We start from the raw sequence: 21,029 nt of genomic DNA on the forward strand, positions 1-21,029 counted from the left end.
ACACAGCGCATCTGAAACAAAGACACAGCACATCTGAAACAAAGACACAGCGCATCTGAAACAAAGACACAGCGCATCTGAAACAAAGACACAGCGCATCTGAAACAAAGACACAGCACATCTGAAACAAAGACACAGCGCACCTGAAACAAACACAGCACACCAGAAACAAAGACACAGCGCATCTGAAACAAAGACACAGCGCACCTGAAACAAACACAGCACACCAGAAACAAAGACACAGCGCATCTGAAACAAAGACACAGCGCATCTGAAACAAAGACACAGCGCACCTGAAACAAAGACACAGCACATCTGAAACAAAGACACAGCGCATCTGAAACAAAGACACAGCGCATCTGAAACAAAGACACAGCGCATCTGAAACAAAGACACAGCGCATCTGAAACAAAGACACAGCACATCTGCAACAAACACAGCACATCTGAAACAAAGACACAGCGCATCTGAAACAAAGACACAGCACATCTGAAACAAACACAGCACATCTGAAACAAAGACACAGCGCATCTGAAACAAAGACACAGCACATCTGAAACAAAGACACAGCGCATCTGAAACAAAGACACAGCGCATCTGAAGCAAAGACACAGCACATCTGAAACAAACACAGCACACCTGAAACAAAGACACAGCACATCTGAAACAAAGACACAGCACATCTGAAACAAAGACACAGCACATCTGAAACAAAGACACAGCGCATCTGAAACAAAGACACAGCACATCTGAAACAAAGACACAGCGCATCTGAAACAAACACAGCACACCAGAAACAAAGACACAGCACATCTGAAACAAAGACACAGCGCATCTGAAACAAAGACACAGCGCATCTGAAACAAACACAGCACACCAGAAACAAACACAGCACACCAGAAACAAAGACACAGCGCATCTGAAACAAAGACACAGCACATCTGAAACAAAGACACAGCGCATCTGAAACAAAGACACAGCGCATCTGAAACAAAGACACAGCGCATCTGAAACAAAGACACAGCACATCTGAAACAAACACAGCACATCTGAAACAAAGACACAGCGCATCTGAAACAAAGACACAGCACATCTGAAACAAAGACACAGCGCATCTGAAACAAAGACACAGCGCATCTGAAACAAAGACACAGCGCATCTGAAGCAAAGACACAGCACATCTGAAACAAACACAGCACACCTGAAACAAAGACACAGCACATCTGAAACAAAGACACAGCACATCTGAAACAAAGACACAGCACATCTGAAACAAAGACACAGCGCATCTGAAACAAAGACACAGCGCATCTGAAACAAACACAGCACACCAGAAACAAAGACACAGCACATCTGAAACAAAGACACAGCGCATCTGAAACAAAGACACAGCGCATCTGAAACAAACACAGCACACCAGAAACAAACACAGCACACCAGAAACAAAGACACAGCGCATCTGAAACAAAGACACAGCACATCTGAAACAAAGACACAGCGCATCTGAAACAAAGACACAGCGCATCTGAAACAAAGACACAGCACATCTGCAACAAACACAGCACATCTGAAACAAAGACACAGCGCATCTGAAACAAAGACACAGCACATCTGAAACAAAGACACAGCGCATCTGAAACAAAGACACAGCGCATCTGAAGCAAAGACACAGCACATCTGAAACAAACACAGCACACCTGAAACAAAGACACAGCACATCTGAAACAAAGACACAGCACATCTGAAACAAAGACACAGCACATCTGAAACAAAGACACAGCGCATCTGAAACAAAGACACAGCGCATCTGAAACAAAGACACAGCGCATCTGAAACAAAGACACAGCGCATCTGAAACAAAGACACAGCGCATCTGAAACAAACACAGCACACCAGAAACAGACACAGCACATCTGAAACAAAGACACAGCGCATCTGAAACAAAGACACAGCGCATCTGAAACAAACACAGCACACCAGAAACAAAGACACAGCGCATCTGAAACAAAGACACAGCGCATCTGAAACAAAGACACAGCGCATCTGAAACAAACACAGCACACCAGAAACAAAGACACAGCACATCTGAAACAAAGACACAGCGCATCTGAAACAAAGACACAGCGCATCTGAAACAAACACAGCACACCAGAAACAAAGACACAGCACATCTGAAACAAAGACACAGCGCATCTGAAACAAAGACACAGCACATCTGAAACAAAACACAGCACACCAGAAACAGACACAGCACATCTGAAACAAAGACACAGCACACCAGAAACTAAGACACAGCACACCAGAAACAAAGACACAGCACATCTGAAACTAAGACACAGCACACCAGAAACAAAGACACAGCACATCTGCAGGACGTGGCCAGTTAACACAGCCTGCAAGGCAGACAACCCTGATTTCATCCCGGGCCTCCACTCACTTGGTGATTTTAAAAATCCTCAGCAGCCTGAGAGCACGGAGGACGCTGATCCCAAAAGACATGCCAGGTCTGAAGACGCTCCAAACCACTTCAAAAATACTGCCCACAATCACCTGCAGAATATACAACCATTAAAGCCATATACACCCAGAGCATTACACACAGCCAGTTCCTGTAGCAACACTACCCAAATCTATTCCCTTCTCCCAGCAGAGGCACAGTGTCAAAGATGTGAAGCACCACTCTTATATGCCATTCCTAGCTTTTAAAGGAGCTAATTTACTTCATAACAGTAATGTAATAGATAGAAGTCAAAGAGAGAATTGTGATGATGTATAAAGTAAAATCGCATCTACAAACTGCAAACAACTCACAGTCAAATCACTCACCCCACACACAAATCACTCACCCCACACACAAATCACTTACCCCACAGTCAAATCACTCACCCCACACACAAATCACTCACCCCACACACAAATCACTCACCCCACACACAAATCACTTACCCCACAGTCAAATCACTCACCCCACACACAAATCACTCACCCCACACACACAATTCACTCACCCCACAGTCAAAGCAGTTGAATGAGGAGTGGAAGTAGAGTCGGGGGCCAAGGCCGTACATCTTCAGAAACATCTCAGTCAGAAACAGGCCCAGAAACAGGAATTCAGCATAATCTGTGACAGGAGTATTACAGTTCTGTAGTTCACTATAGAATTAACTGCAATGTGTTGTTGCTACTTGATAATTACAAATCCAGTAGGCCTCCTAGATCCGTAGGGCCTGGTCAGCCAATAGGGTTGGGGTTAGCTGCCACTAGGGTTGGGGTTTTACATAATTTACATAAAAAATTGTGAGAAGCTGTGTGAACTCTTTCTGCTTGTAAGGAGATGCAGTGTATTCCAACACAGTTCCAGCAGTGTTCTTACACAGCAGACTGGACATCCAGACAGGCTGGTTGTGATGCACAATGGCCACACAGATGGTATTGAGGGCGACGAGGCCTAGAACGGTCCAGTAGAAAGTGTGTGTCTTCACCATACGGCGGACAGAGATACGCAGCATTCTCTCTTTCCTCCGGAAATACGCTGTTGGGCCTCTCTTAGTGCTACGAATACTCACTCTGTTTAGTGGCATACCTGAGCCAGAAGAAAAAAATCTTCAGTGCAGCATCACCAAAACCATCATAAAACCTTAGGCCTAGTGAAAGCCTCTGATGTAAGACATGCTTACCGACAGAAGCAATGTCCACGCACTGCTCTTCAGGACCGTGCCGGATAGCATCCACTCCTCTCCTCTTTATGGTAGTGGCTCTCTTCAGAACTGAGCAAAAATATAAAACATCAATGAGTGTCCCCAAGCTGTAGCACTGTCGAAGTGTGTGTGTGGGGGGGGGGTAAAGAGAAATCCCACAAGATGGTTAACCATTCAAAAATATGGAGAACATTTGTCCATGGAAGCCTTCTAAATCAACTTCAAAATGTTATTGGTCTTTCTGGAGCTGTATTAAAATTGTTTTATATTTGTTTCACCTGAAGATGGTGCGTTGTTTATATAGGTGAACATGTTTCAGATAAGCTTGATATACTTGTGGTGTACCACAAGTCTCTGCACTTGGTCCACTTTTATATTTTTTGTATATGTTGTCACTGGGTCAAATAATTAAAAATTGAGGATGTGTGTGCTATGGGTAATACATCTCTATGAATGTCCTCTCTAATGCTCCACACAGGCCACTTTATGTAAACGCATAGAATGACAAAAGTGCACACTGTGCTGCCCAATTTCAATCTACCACATCTGTAACACAATAAACCATTATAATGGAAATCAGGGGCAGTTTTTAAGAAAAAGGGATAAATAACTACCTTCAGGATCTTATAAGTGTGGTATTACTGGTTTTCCCATTCTTTTCTAAGGACAGAAAATCTACTAGATATTACCAATACAGAAACTATAAATGTGGTAGATCGGAACTTTAAATGTGGTAAAAGATGAAGAATTTTTTTAGTAATGTAATACCTAGCACAACCTCTCAAACATACAAAGACCTTGTGTACTAAAGCAACAGTAAAATATGTTTCACTGTAATGGAGCTTTTTACTTTGGTATTAATTTATGATCACTGGTTACTAGGGCTGAAAATAATTATTTAGATTAATTTGCTTTGATTAATGCACCAATTATTAGGGTTACAGGAAATCATACATCTCCCTAATTTGACATGCATGTATGCTATAAATAGTCCAAAATGTAATGGTTCTGGCTTATTTTATCATTGCAACAAAATGTTCAATGCACTGCACATAAAACAATGTTTACAAAAGTATATTTCCAAAAAATATTTGAAGAACCAAGAAATCAGAAATCTATACCCTGATAAGTGCAGCTTGAGTCTACAGTCAGTAAGACTCCAGTCTCCTTCAGTCTCCATTCAGTAAGGCTAAATGCCTGCCTAATTCTTATGGCTCTAAGCATCACTCAGTCTCCCAGTGCCCCATACTGTCAGTGAAAACTAACCCCAGCGCAATTAAACATCTTAGTAAAAAAACAAAAATCACTAGAGGTGTCATATGCAACTGCTATAGTGATTGCAAAACCACACATAGCTAAATTACAAAAAGAAAACTAATTAATAATCAAAATGTCTAGCTCTGAGCCAGTGCAGACATTCTAGTTTTTCTCTAGCTTACACACACACAGACAAATTTATAATATGTAAAAAATAAATAAAATAAAAATAAAAAATTAATTCCACACTCGCCCTCTCCTGGGTGGCCTCCTTTTCCTTCAAGCTCAGGTCTACTACCAGAGGACCGGGAGCCTGAGTGTCCTGCATAGTATCTTACTGTTTCCAGGACTGCACTCTTCTGGTTGAAGATCCCAGATGTTGTTCCTGGGATCTGCTGGAGCCATTCTTCCAGTTAAGGGGTCACAGCCCCTGGTGCTCCCATTACCACAGGAACCACTGTTGGCTTCATCTTCCACATCTTTTCTTGCTCTTCCTTCAGCCCTTGATATCTCTCAAGCTTTTGGTGTTCCTTGCTTCTAATGTTGTTGTTACTTGGGATTGCTACATATATCACTACAGCACTCTTCTGCTGTCTGCCCATCACTACAATGTCCAGTTTGTTATCCATTACCATTTTGTCTGTCTGTATCTGGAAGTCTCATTCCACCACATTGACCTTGGAATTTCCAGCCCGTGCTAGGCACAGATGTTTCTGGTAACATGCCACTTGGTCATGCTGTTCCATGTATGCTCTGCCTGCAAGCATCTTGCACCCAGCTGTTATGTGGTGGATTGTCTCAGAGGCATCTTTGCATCTGGGGTCCTGCTTGCTGTAGTAGATCCCAGCCTCTATTGATCTCAATTTCAGATCTTGTTCCTGTGCTGTCATGATTTGCGCCTCTGTGCTCTTTCTGTCCGGCCTTTTCCAGACATTGGTAGGATTTCTCCATATCAGCCACTTCCACTATCTGCCGGTGGTACATACTGTGCAGGGGTTTTCCCTCCCATGATGGTTCCTGTTCCTCCTCACTTCCAACCTCCTCAGGTTTCTGCTGTCTGAGGTGTCACTAAGCACTTTATCAATTGAGGTCATCTTCCTAGTTTACTCTTGGATCTTGGTGATTTCTTTCTTGTAATTTAATGTTTGTTGGTTTTTAAGAGTAACTTTGACATAAATTAGCCGACAAAAATAAAAACAATAAAATATCGAAAGAAATTGAGTCTCCATAGTAATTACATAGGAAAGTAACAGCAGATTCAAAAGCAAAATTGAGCAATGAATCATATACTGAGATCATCAAGAGTCACAAAACAGGAGAGTAATGATATCAACAATACTCCCTGATTCCCATTTAGCACAACATCCTACCTGGAATTTAAAAGGTATAAACTTGGTAACAATTTAAAACATTTACTAATAATTTCTCAATAATTCATTGAATATCATTCTAAAATGTCTGAATTTAACAACATTACAAAAACATATCCATAACAGTGCCTTCAACACAGTCACACTTGGGGCATAGCAATAACACAGTAGGGAACATCTTATGCAGATGCATGGGAGTGAAACAGGTCCTGTGGAAAAACCTAAAGTTCTGTTACTGGATGTTGATATAGGTACATACAGGGAATACGTTATTCCATGTTTAGTCACCATGCCTACAGGAAAGGTCTTTCTCCCACACTGATCTTAAGGAGTCATGAGTAAACAAACCTGAAGGAGACAGCAAAGAATGTATATATGAAATTTTATCCCTAAAACCATCTGGTCTAATGAGAAACCTCTCCAGGTCAGTCACCTCCCACCGGATTTTATGATCTTTGGACAAGGAATTCGAAAAATGGTGCAAATGCAAATATTTGTAAAAATCTGAATTTGGAAGTATTAACTGGGTTTTAACACATTCAAACATCATTAGATTATCATAGCAGATAAATCCTTTATTCCAAATAAAAGCCAATTCCATAGCCCTATATTCCTTAATTGAGGAGGGCAATTCAGATTAAGAAAAATTGAAGAGTACAGACAAAAGAAATTTAGGATTTTCAGATATTGCTCATTATCTTTCCATACCAACAGTGTATTGTATACAACATTTATCTTTACTATTATTAAGTTTATCTATTGAATTCACAAATGGAAGAGTTTTCAGCATATACGTCTTACAAAATAAGGACTGAACATCAACCCATATAGTGTCATGTCTGTATGTGTACCGAGAAACCGAGTTTAATTTGTACTGAGCAGTAGTAGAACTGGTGTAAAATTGTCGGCCCGAGTGCCGCAGGGCACGGAGCAGGACGCCCAGACTCCCTTGACTGTGAATGACATTTATTAACATAAAACGTAGGCGACAATGGTGGCACTCACATATAACACTTACGGTGAATATGACTACACACTTAACATTTAGCAAAGATTACAAATACATTAATAGTGACTACACAAACAAACGTCACCGCTACATAGACGTTTACCGCTAAATCTACAAAGACATAAATAACGACAATGACCAACAGGGAACACACTTACAGGGGTTTAAATAGACAGACAAACATGTAACATTAAACCCTGTGCAGGTGTGTGCAATCCCGGGAGCGCGGTTACAAACACACGTGAGTCCCCCTGCACGCGGCGGGCCGCACCACATGACTCATGGGGGGAGGAGCCTTCCGTGACAACTGGAGGTTAGGCAGTGGAGTCCCACCCAACTCTGGGTTTAGTGAGGGTTGAAAACAAAGAGGTTTCTTACTCTTCCATATTTAATCAAATACACAAGTGTTTACAGTTTTATAAAAACTTGAAGAAATATAAGAGGGAAGCATTTGAAATAACTAAAACAGGGTAAATCATCCAGTTACAGTTATTCACTCACAACAGATATGTGGTGAATGAGTGAACATGACACCACATGTCACTGACAATTCCACTTAATCACACCAAACTGGAAATTTCAGTCTAAATGTCTTGAAACAGTGTTTCAAAACAAAGATGCACACCTTACTTACATTTACCTTTTATCCAAAGCAACTTACAATTATGACTGAACTGAACTTGAGCAATTACGGATTAAGCGTCTTGCTCAAGCATGCAGCACTGACAGTGTAACAGCAGCAGGGCTTGAACTGGCAACCTTCTGATTACGAGTCGAGCACCTTAAACCACTGAGCTACCACTGCCCTATTGGCATGCTAGGTGATGCACTCCGAGAATGGAAACTAGGTTAGACTAAGCTCTCAGCTATAACTACGGATAAAGGAACTAACATTGTTAAACTAACATGGTTAAACTGTTACGGTCATCGAGCAGACTGCAGTACCAATGGCAACAAGCAGTTGGCGCTCTTGAAGTTGGCCTTGCCATCACTGCATCTCCCTGACATGGCAAGACACAGATGTTTTACAGGCCATCAGTGCCGCACTGAAACCCATTAGTTCTTTTACTGAAATTCTGTTTGGAGAAAACTACGTGTCCAGCTCCTCTGTACTCCCCGAACTTCATACATACTTAAACTCCTCTATACTCCCCAAACTTCACATACTTATAGTCCTGTGCACTCCCCATACCTAAGCTGTGCAGTGAAGATATTTCTGTTGCCCTAGATGTCGACGTGCCACTAACAAAAGCCATTAAAGTTGGGATTCTGGGCAAACATGAGGTGAAATACAAAAACTATGTGCAAAAATTGCTGCGCACATGTACCTTTTGTGACCCTTGATACCTTGGATATGGTACCATGGTGGATACAAAATTGATGACTTCTTGATGATTGAAGACTTCCTAAAGATTGAAGAGTTCATCATGAAGGATCTTGGAGTTCTGTTGATGTTCTACAGCCTGAAGCATTCCAGGATCCATGTGTGGGGCACTGAATCAGAGGCTTTCTCATGGTCATTCCAGGCAGTGCATAGGTTGGTCTGTCTAATCTTAGAGTCTCGAGTGACTGTTTTATCCACCAGTAGCTGGTGCCTGGCTTCTTGGGTGTTCTTGCGAGTGCCTTTCTGGGACTTACTCATGTACTGAGCCATGAGCCTTCTCATCTTAGCCACGGTGATGCCTGAAAAGATCTTCCAAGTTGTACAGAGGCAGGATATCAGCCTGAAGTTGGAAGGAACTGCCCCTTTCTGGGATCCTTCAGGATCAGGACTGTCTGGCGTTCAGTTAACCATTCAGGGTGGGTTCCATCTGTTAGCAGCTGGTTGATTTCTGCCAGGCAATCATGGAGAACAGTTACCTTCTTCAGCCAGTAAGTGTGGACCATGTCAGGCTTGGAGCTGTCCAGCTTTTCATATCCGAGACCCTTTCTTGGATGTCTGCTAGTGTGATGGTTACTGGATCCTGTTCAGGGAGGTTGCTGTGGTCTGCTCTCAGGTTCAATAACCACTGGGCCAACTAACAAAATATATACATAGTTTTCATATACATAGGCATAATGTGAAATGGAAGCTTAGACCAGATCCAGCACTGAACTGAAATGCCATATTGATCTTTCCTATAGAATATGTCAATGTGCTATCAATTGAACATTTATTCAATTTTCATTAAGGCACCCATTTAAATGAATTCTGGTAGAATATCACCTCTTTTACTGTTTCATCTCAGTGCAGCCTTTGACACCATCGATCATAAAATTAGTCATACCTGAGAACTAGCTTAGGTCCGATAAATCTACAGAATATCTTACCACATCTATGCAGAAGATTCTCAGATTTATTTAGCTCTTGTCTGCTGTGAGAAAAATACAGATATGCGTGTATTTTTAACACTGTGACAGGTATCCTATACTGGGACAGATATCAAACACTGAGGCGTATAGCCAACACTGATGTCAAATACCATGACAGATGTCCAACACTGAGACAGATGTCCAACAGAATAAAACTTTTCGACTCCAGGAGAAAGACAAATCAGCTGTGGACACTCACCATCTAAAGCAGACGGGCCTGAGTTCTTATTCTCCTCTGCCAGCATCACCTCCTCTGAAAGCAGAGTAAGGGTGAGATTTACACCAGTAGATTTAGGGTTGAGTTACAGTCGCACTGTGAACAACGGTTAGGATTGAGTTACAGTAGTACAGTAAAACAACAATGGTTAGGGATGAATTACAATAGTACAGTAAAACAACAACAGTTAGAGTTGAGTTACAGTAGTACAGTAAAACAACAACAGGGATGAGTTACAGTAGTACAGTAAAACAACCACAGTTAGGGTTAATATTAGCTTAGGCGACAACCTCTCATTATTAATTTTCAACAGACTTTTCAACATGTCAACCGGAAAAGACATTAGTAAGGGCTTGTTCAGAGCGAGATGGACTGGCCCTGGGACAGGCGCGTCAGGCATGTGAGGTATGTGTAATGTAGGTATAAGGCATGAGGTATACAGTACATGTGAGGTGTATGGCAGGTGTAAGGTGAGGTGTGAAGTGTATGGTAGGTGTAAGATGTGAGGTGTACAGTAGATGTAAGGTGTGAAGTGTGTGGTAGGTGTAAGGTGTATGGTAGGTGTGAGGTGTATTGTAGGTGTGAGGTAGATGTAAGGTGTAAGGTATATGGTAGATGTCCCAAACCTGGTGTTCTGTGCCTGCTTCTACTGTTCCCTCAAAAAAGCAAATGAGTTTGACCATTCAGTTATCTTCCATTCCGTTTTCATTCTATACTGGTGGCTGTGGTTTAATGGGTTAACAAAAACAAGCTTCATTCTAAAGACAGGATCATCCATATTAGGTAAATCCAGGTATAATTTTTACATGTGCACCTAAGTGAGTTTTTATATGCTCTTTTTAAAGTGACCCCAACCTCCAAAATACACTTCACCCTCCTGCTTTTCCAGACCCAGTATATTTCCCTTCTCTACTAGTGCAATTTAACACAGGTGTGTGAGGGGAGTATAGTGTATGAGGTGTGTAAGCTGAGATGTGTGAGCTGTGTGTGAAGCAGAGAAGCACCTGCGCGGTCGATCCAGGCACGATATCCATTCAGCTCACGTTCAATCTGCTGCTGTTGCCTGAGTTTCATAAACGCACGTCGGTTTTCCACCCTCTCCCTCTCCTTAGCAAACTCTCTGCAGCAGGACACATGCCCAAACACACAGACACACCAAGGAAAAGCAAACAATGTCAGCACACCAAGTAGAAGACTCATCTGAACACACCATGGAAGAGTTCCTACGAAGACTCATCTAACCCGACACTCACCCAGATAGCACTCCCAGCACCAGGTTCAGCACAAAGAAGGAGCCGATTATAATCAGGGGGATAAAATAGAGCCAGTTCCACGTAGGGCCCAAAGCATCATTGGCCTACACAAACACAAACCACTTTTCTCAGTCATGTTCAGCCTAAACACAATACAGCTTTCTTAGTCTTTTTCATACTGGAAAACAGACTACAAAACAGATAGCACTTAGGAATTCAAAGTCACACTGGTCACTACAAGACTGGTAACTATATAATACTGGACACTGTATAAATCTGATCACTTGATATAACTGGTCTCTCTACTAGAGGGAGCTCTGTGAGACAGGGTTTTTGATGAGACTGGTTACTCATATACAGTGCTCTGATGGTGCTATTTTGGGAAGCATATTGTTCCATCAACCTGTTTTACAGTTCAACTGATGAGGTTACTACACAAGATCACTGAGACTGAAGAAGGAAATGAGCAGAGATGGAAAGTGTATAGACCCCAACATCAGAAACATTACGTGCAACGCTGACATTTGATCTCGCATGATAATGAAACCTTAGTGATGGCAGTGCTGGGGAGTGAGACATTGGAGTTTTTATTTTACTTATTTTATTATCTTAATTCTTCAAACATTTTCACAATGTTTTCCTCATTTATAAGGGTCCTGCTAAGCAAACGCTAGGTTTTTTATATGCTTGGTATGTACCCGTGACACTGACAGAGTCAGAACAGTGTGTGCAAGGTACCAGATAATGACGGAGTCAAGGCACCAGTGTGTGACTGCTTGAAGTGGGGGAGGAAACATCAGGAAATACCCTACCATTCATAACATCTCCTTCCATCTTTGCAATAAATATCCACATATTCCCAAAATAGCTGCACAGTTTGCCTGAAAACTTAATTTGTTTGTCACTGCAGACCACCAAAGTCCCTTAGTGACAAGCTGAGGTGAATTTCCTGATCTCACATGCACACTGGAATACTGTGGTTGTATCCTGTCCTGATTTCCCCAGTGTTCACACCGTCTGTCTCCTAATGTACAAGCTGCTAAACGCTGTGTACAAAATTCTAACCACAGTACTCACATAACAGTAATGTAGGTTTAGCACTCAGCTGGCAGCTTTTCAGATATCGTACCCATACTGCATCAGATATTGTATCTATACTGTATCAGATACCGTAACTATACTGAATCGTATACTGTGGCTAGACTGTATCAGATATTGTAGCTACAGTGTTGGGACATTTACAGCATTGCTGGGATATGGCAGCTAGCGACACTCGCACTTGGTACCCAGCAGTACTGGGAGAGACCTTCCCCAGGGGCAACGTGATGTGCAGTTGTAACAGTGATGTAACAGGTGTAACAGACCTTCACCAGGGGCAACATGATGTGCAGTTGTAACAGTGATGTAATAGGTATAACAGACCTTCACCAGGGACAACATGATGTGAGCAGTGAGACCAGTTGCTCGGCTCACTGAATGGACGTAAAGGGAGGAAATGTCAGAGTGCGCTGAACTAACCTCTGATTTGTGAGCATACGTCGAACCCTAAGCTCTGTATATGTCAGACGGACTGTCTCGTCATTCATGTTCATGTTTTTCTTAACATCTCCATTTTGTATTGATAGGTCTACTACAAAAAAAAAAAATTGAGTGCTTTTTGAGTAACGCTTAGAGGATTTTGTGACAGTTAAGACAGTTATTGTTACCTGGATCTAAGGTCAGCTAAAGAAAGACCAAAGAATCAAAGAACCAAAAACAGAATCAGTGCAGAAAAAGTATTTAAATAACAAATAGGTGCAAGTGTCTCTTTCGTCATGCTTTTAATTAATTTTTTTTTTTTTAAGTCAAATGGTTTAAAATTATGTAGAATGTTCTGTGTTCATCTTCAGATATTAGCTCACTGTTGCTAATAGCCAACCAGTCCACTCAAATTTTCAATGTGATGGTATATTACAGAGTTGTTTTTAACGTATATTACAGCGTTGATTTTAAGGTAAATTACATAGTTGATTTTAAGGTATATTAGAGTTAATTTTAATGTTTAAGGTACATTACAGAGTTAACTTTAAGGTATTATTATTGGTCTATTATTGGACTTACTGGTGTAGAGTGGTGTAAACTCAAGTTAAATACTGTTCTCTCAGATCCTGTAGCACTGTTAAGCACTACAGTGCAATTTTATTTATGTAAGTTCTTCATTTATTCTGTTTTTATTTTCTATTTATTTTTTATTATCTTTCATGTCCACATTTTGTTTAATTTAATTTTATGCATGTTGCATCTTTTATTAATCAAATTTGTTTTAATTCAACTTTTATCTCTTTATTTAAATTTGCATTTTATTTCTGTAAATTGACTTTAGTTTTCAATTTAAACAACTATAATTTTATTTTAATAAATTGTTTTTGGAATGATTTAATTTTTTACTGAGGTGATAGAAAAACAATGTTTATTATATTCTAAGATCTATGTCTGTGGAGCACTCTGAATTGCCAATGTGTATGTAAAGTGTATATCAAAACCTTGCCTTGCCTAATATGACTGACTTATTTGGTCTTTTATGTCCAGCTGAGTGCTACATTTCATCCACTGATCAACAACAGTGCTTTGCCATCTCCATCATACATGCCGATAAAACATTAAACTCTGAGACCCCTTCAGTTATTCATGCTGAGAAATGCTTGATAGGAATTTACAAACATAGCTGCATAAATAAATAATATCAAACTAATGAGCTGTTTGAGTGACACCTGCTTGAAGAAACAGAGAATGTAACGTCTTTTGACTACACAACACCATATAATAGAATACCTACACACAATACCTTAAATTAGCACACCTACACACACCATATGATGACAAACCTACACAGACCATACAATAGCACACTTATGCACATAACATATGATAACACACCATAACAGCTGTTTACAGATTCACGTGTCCTGAGAAATACACTGACTAATAGTTTGAGACTTTTGCACTGCATGTGTTTAAAAACCACTCTCACAGAGTAGCTCTGCGGAACTGCACTCACATTATAGAGCACAGTGGTCCAGCCCTCCATCGTGATGCACTGGAACACAGTGAGCACTGCAAACAGGATGTTGTCGAACTGTGTGATGCCATCATTCGGTCCGATCCAGGTGTCACTGCATCTGTACTTGTAGGGACATTGTCTCACTCCACAGGGGAACTCAGACTCCCATATAGCCACGGTCTCATTCACTACAGGAAGACAGACATATGCAGGTCAAACAGAAAGCCGTGTCATCTGTTCATTTGTTTTTACTTGCTCCTCTAGTCCACCCGGTGGAGCAGCGTGCTAGCAACATCTGCCCAATGCACTGAATGAAATCGGTTCAAATGCTGGGCAAGGCAGGTCTTCAAGCACTGATCTGAATACCACAGCATGGTGGCTTGGTGGCATGTCTGCCTCTCAGCACCAGGGTTTCCTCCAGGAACTGCAGATTCCCCACATGGTCTAAAAACATGGAGGTTAGGTAAAAACATTTTAGCCCAAATAAAATTGTCCTGGTAGGTGGGTGCATGATTGTGTGTGTCTGCATGTCTAGTGTTAGTGTGTGTGTCTGCATGTCCAGTGGTGGACTGTGCTCTGTCCTGGTTGCTGTCCTCTCTCCAGGGGGCTGAGGTTTCTGGTTGAGAGTACGCTGTGTGATTGGATGAAAAAGCTGTGTGTGTTAACTGTAAAATGACCTTAGGTTTCTTGAAAGGCGCTATATAAATATAAGTTAATTCAATCATACAACAAATGAGCTCTTTTTTTCTTTTTTGAGAATTCATTGACAACTACCCCACCTTCCCCGGACTAAAATACATTAATATGCATTCTGTCATCTTTTATACATTCATGTCATTCTATACAGTCATCGGTCCCCCCCATCTCACATGGTTTCCCAGTAGTGCCGTGTGGTTTTGTTGTGTTGTTTTTTTGTCACTGCCAAGTCTCTTGTTTTGTTATTCCCACCCTTCACTGTTCTATATATGAACTTGGATATGTAGCTGTGGTCTTTTGCAGGTAGCCATTTACTGCATATGTATCTACTTTGCCTGTTTTTAATTGTTTTAGTTCTCTCAAGCCATTGTTTTCTGGATTTAAATAATTGTCTACTGGCTTTTTGACTACGGGATGTTGTAATGAATATGAATACAGAACTTGCATTCGGCCTCTTATCACCTTCTGTGTTACAGAATGACCACCCAAGAGCACATACAGGGAACAAAGGCTCCATCACTGGAGGAAAATGGTTTTCCACAGCAACAAGAATTTAGCACACATTGTGGAGTACACACTGTGGAGAACGTCACCTCATCCAGTGCTGTACAGGAAGCCTTCCCAGTGTCCTGCACCAAAGGGGCCACCAGCTTTGTATCCCGTATTTTGGAGATCTTAAACCCTGAACCAGGAGCGAGTATCGCCATCTTCAATCACCTGTTGCCACTGGAGTGCCTAGAGCCTCTTCTTGCCTTCATGGACTCCTTGGTCTCCCTTTACGGATCCTACATCCTCTGTAGTCGTTTCTCCAACCACAGCTCCTGTTCCTATCCTTACTCAAGGACCAACTCCTGCTACAATACCAGCTCCTGTTCTGGCTGCTGATCTGGTTCATGTTTCTGTTCCAGTTCTGGCTCCTGTTTTTGCTCCTTTTCTCCCGAAATTCGAAAAGAAGATCAAATGTGCTAACTGGGGAGAAATACACTAGATAAGGCCTCAAACACCTGAAACGGCTTTAGAACACCACCAATACCACACCGGGGCTAATTGGATCATAGATCCAGTCTCTTAATATCTGCATACACTTCACTCAGGAGAAAAGCTCAAAAGGACAAACTTGGACATCTTTGAAGATGCAGACTTGAAGGTATACACGTCTTCTGTACTCGGCTGCATACTGAACTGTTTTGATAATGTCATCAGCTGTACTCTGCAACATACAGAACTGTGTTGACTATGTCAACAAACACATCCAGTGTTTCCCAGTCAGAAGCCCTGGATGACAAAGGAGGTCCGGTAACAGGGACCTATACAGCACTGCCAGAGCCAACCTGAAGATGGACATCAGGGAGGCAAATGCAGCCTACAGGAGGAAGACTGGGGAACTCGTCACCAAAAATGACTCATGGCAGGTGTGGCAGGGCATCCAACACCCCTCAAACTACACAACCTGAAACCACATGAGCAGTGTTGGAAACGCCTCACTGGCAGATGAACTTAACTTTTTCTTTGCCCGCTATGATGTGAAGACTGCAGAAACAGATACACTAACTCCACCAAGCTCCAACAGCCACTTTTCCACTGTACAGGAACATGAGATGAGACATGTGCTCAAAGCTGTGTTCCCAAGGAAAGGTGCCAGCCCTGATGGCGTGTCAGGAAGGGTGCTGAAAGAATGTGCAGACCAGCTCTCAGAAGTCTTCATGAAGATTTTCAACCTGTCCCTGTCCAAATCCATCATCCCACCCTGCCTGAAGTCTGCCATGATAATCACACTGCCAAAAAAGACAGCTATCAGTAGCTTCAACGATTACTGTCCGGTTGCACTCACTCCAGTCATTATAAAGTTATTTGAGAGACAGGTCCTGCAGCACATCAAAGCCAGTCTCCCATTCACATTCAGGCCACACCAGTTAGCATCCAGAGCAAACAGGTCTACAGATGATGCTATTTCCACTGCTCTTCACACTGCACCATCCCATCTTGAACACCAGGGGAAGTTTGTGGACAATACGACCGTGGTAGGACTTATTTTGGGAGAAGACGAGACAGCCTGCAGGGATGAAGTCCAAGGACTAGCAAGGTGGTGTTCTAAGAACAACCTCATCCTCAACTCTTCAAAAACAAAAGAACTCATCATTGACTTCAGGAAACAGACCCTGACCCACTCTACTTCAAAGGGGACAGGGTAGACCCTGACCCACTTTACATCAAAGGGGATAGGCCAGACCCTGACCCGCTCTACTTCAACGGGGACAGGGTAGAAAGGGTCCCTACTATGTAATCTGCCCACTTGAGGTTATCATAGAGGGTGACTACAAAGAATTTGAAGCTGCTGACATTCTCCACAGCATACTCACAGATGTAATTGGTTGAATGAACTGCATCTCTTTTTAAGTCAATACCCACCTCCTTGGTTTTTTTTTGTGACATTAAGAGCTAAGGGTTGTCCTTATACCACTGTGCCAGGAACTTCACCTTCTCTCCAAAGACCATCTTATTGTTGTTGGTGATCAAGCCCACAATGGTGGTGTCATCAGAAAACCTGATGATGGTGAAGCTGTATCTGGACACACGTCTGCACAGCGCATACAGCAGTGGGCTCACAGCACAGCCCTATGGAGTGCGAGTGTTGAGGGTCAGGGTGGAAGAGAAGTTTCTGCCAGTTCATACATGCTGCAGTCTGTTGATAAGGAAACCCAGGATCCAGTTGTAGGGGTTGGCACTGAGTCTCAGATATAGCAGTTTTTGGGTCAGATTGGATGGGATGACCATATTAAATGCCAAGGTGTAATCCACAAATAATAGCCTTGCATGGTGTTTTTTGTTGTCCAGATGGGCCAGAGTGATGTGAAGTGTGTTCGATATAGCATCCTCAGTGGATCTGTTGTATCTGTTGTTCACTGCAAGTTTTTAAAATAAGACCTGAAATTCTGTCCAGACCAGCAGCTTTGCTGATCTGCTGATCTTTCTTATGAGGCATATTTCCCAAATCACTAAACAGCTGCTGTTAAGTCTCACACAGTGCTTAGGCCCCATAACCCTATCGAAGAAGCATACCACTCAGGGACTGCACTCCACTTCCCAGAATTCCCAGGGGAGTCAGGTGGCCTTCCACACCCAGCAATCGCCTAATGCGACGATCTTCCCCGGAGTACCGATTGGGTTCATCTGGTCCTCATTTAAACTTCTTATAATGACTCTGTGTACTTCACTGACATTGTGAAGTATTGCCCCAGTTGCACTATATTGCCTCTGTGGCTCTTATGTGTACTGATGCTTTTTGTGTACTGACTACTGGTTTTTAGATTTGTTTACTGTGTGGGTATTTTTTTCTGGCTTTCACCTGGACTGACCCTCCTGGTGTTAATTTGGTTCAGTAGTCATACTGTTCAGGTTTCGAGCTTGGCCTGTTGTCTGACTTATCCGTTTGTTATTAAAAATGCGACTGTCTGCAACTGTCTGCCTGATCCTGCCTTGTTTCATAAATCACTCTTGGAAAAAGAAACTCTGGACACTTTTTTCTGGACTACTACAAACATGCCTCAAATCTTCATTTTAAGATTAAGATAACTGAAAATATGGTGTATAACCAACTAACCAATTTTTTCATGTAAAAGGCCATCTTGACAATTTCCAGTCGGGAGTCTGACTTTCATAAAGGTACTGGTATATGGTATAAATCATAAGCCTGAATTCTGACGCTAGTAAAATGTCAGTCATAGTGTTGATAGATCTTAAAGCTGCATCTGACACTGTAGATTGCAGAGACAGATTATTTCTGGAGAGGTTGGAAAATCAAGTAGGAGTATCAAGAACTGCCCTCAAATTGTTTGGGTCTTATTTAGATGGCAGGGGTTACTTCGTCAAGATCGGCATACATGAACCAGATAAGACATAGAAGGCATCAAATAAGCATAATATGTGGAATCCCCCAGAGATCAGTTCTGGGTTCTCTTATTCAATATACATATATGGTCCCATTAGGCCAAATTCTACAACACAAAATAATTTCCTATCACAGTTCTGCAGACAACACACAGATTTACACACTGGCTTTCTCACTGGATGATTACAGCCAAGTGGAGCTCCTGTTGTACATTAGGCACAAATTTATTCTGCTACTTTATTATTGCACTTTAGTCCCTGAATGTATAAAGTATGTTTTCTCTTTTAATTAATGATTTCATTCTTAACTTCTTTTTTGCCTTGCTATTTAAATAAGTTTATTTTTACTTTATTTTTACTACTACATTTTCTATTTAATGGTTTTATTTAAATGTTCTTTTTTTCTTCCTGATCACAGGATGTAATAAGATTTGTTATTATTTCATACTACTGTTTGTGTAAAGCATTTTGAATTGCCATTGTGTATAAAACGTGCTATACAAATAAACTTGCCTTGCTTAATTGTCCCTTCTCCTTGGCATAATTCCAGTTCATGTAGGTAAATCTCCACAAGTTGTAAATTTGAGCAAGCTGCTCCCTAATTTAGCTTTTCATGATTCCAACACCCTAAAACGAATACTCATGAAGTGAGAGGAGCCAATACCTGCAGCTCAGGTGCGACTTTGTTTGGACATGCAAAAAGGCTTCTGTACATCTTAAATAAATGAGCTTTGACTTCTAGCACATGCAAAACACATTAGTAAAGCTAGCAGTATGTGTTTGTTATATTGCAGGTAATATCAAATCAAAATTTATATATATAGCACTTTTTACAACAGATGTTGTCACAAAGCATCTTTACAAATGTCCAAGTCCAAGCCCCCAGTGAGCAAGCCAAGGGTGGCAGTGGCAAGGAAAAACTCCCTAGAGCACGAGGAAGAAACCTTGAGAGGAACCAAGACTCAAAGAGGGGGCCCATCCTTCTCTGGCCAACAACAGTCACCACAATAATAACAATTTTAAGAAAAAAAAGAAAGAACCAATAAGCAATTAATGTCTAGTCCAATTTTCTATAGGTCTTAGTCTTGTTCTGATGGTTTGCATGTATCTGAGACCCATCTTACAAGAGAATGTTCATTAAGGGCAACAGAGAGTAGTTGTCTGGGGTGGAGGTGTGGTGGACTACAGCAGGGGACATCTGGGAGTGGTGGGAGTAGCCATGGCAGCTAACATCATGGCATGCTCTTGGAACTACATGGTTCCCTGCCAGAGCAGCAACTCACACCTGCACCTCTGGCCTCTTCACAGCTCAGTCTGTCCCGTTCTCATCGGTTAAGGGATAAGGTTCAAGCAATTGTATTCTTCTTTCACACTCTATTGTGTGTGTGTGTGTGTGTGTGTGTGTGTGTGTGTGTGTGTGTGTGTGTGTGTGTGTGTAAAGAACTGTCATTAAGCAAAGCTTACTGTGTAAATAAAGGTTTGGCAGGTGACAGCAAGCAGGCACATAATACCTGTCAGCCTGCACCACTTTGGCAAAGAAACAAGCATAGAATAAAACTGAATACAAGTGCCTTTGTGTGTGTGTACGCAGTTGTGTGTGTGTGTGTCTGTGCGTGCATTTGTGTGTGTGTGTGTGTAAGCCTTACCACGTATGTGTGGTTCAGGTACACAGGTGCTGTGAAGACGTCCGCTGTAGAACTCCAGGCCGATGATGGCGAACATTAGAATTGCAAAGAACAGCAGCAAACCAATCTGGAGCAGAGGCACCATGGCCTTCATGATGGACTTCAGAACAATCTGTAGACCTGATTACACACACACACACACACACACACACACACACACACACAGATATATACAAACACACACACATTAATTCAATATCAATGAAAAAAAATCTCATTTCATGAAATATTTATATAATATTTATTAAAATATATTAACAAGCCCTCATGCTTGTTAACCAGACATCTGCTTGGTGGTGTATTGCTGCAGAGTGGAAACGTACTGGGAATACCAGAAACCAGAGGTTAGACGTACTGGGAATAACAGAAACCAGAGGTTAGACGTACTGGGAATACCAGAAACCAGAGGTTAGACGTACTGGGAATAACAGAAACCAGAGGTTAGACGTACTGGGAATACCAGAAACCAGAGGTTAGACGTACTGGGAATAACAGAAACCAGAGGTTAGACGTACTGGGAATAACAGAAACCAGAGGTTAGACGTACTGGGAATAACAGAAACC

At 41.7% G+C, this 21,029-nt stretch overlaps 1 protein-coding gene across 1 annotated transcript in view; it reads right to left on the minus strand.

Annotated features, from left to right (window-relative positions):
* The window catches only part of LOC113580060 (voltage-dependent R-type calcium channel subunit alpha-1E), a 95,330-nt gene that overhangs the window by 45,818 nt on the left and 28,483 nt on the right, over window positions 1–21,029 (minus strand). The window contains 9 exon segments of the mRNA XM_035522043.1: window positions 2,438–2,550; window positions 3,009–3,121; window positions 3,374–3,583; window positions 3,678–3,767; window positions 9,886–9,939; window positions 10,908–11,023; window positions 11,157–11,260; window positions 14,194–14,384; window positions 20,427–20,585. Coding sequence (XP_035377936.1) covers window positions 2,438–2,550; window positions 3,009–3,121; window positions 3,374–3,583; window positions 3,678–3,767; window positions 9,886–9,939; window positions 10,908–11,023; window positions 11,157–11,260; window positions 14,194–14,384; window positions 20,427–20,585 — 1,150 coding nt within the window.

Source organism: Electrophorus electricus, chromosome 23 (assembly GCF_013358815.1).
Source record: "Electrophorus electricus isolate fEleEle1 chromosome 23, fEleEle1.pri, whole genome shotgun sequence".
NCBI lineage: Eukaryota > Metazoa > Chordata > Actinopteri > Gymnotiformes > Gymnotidae > Electrophorus > Electrophorus electricus.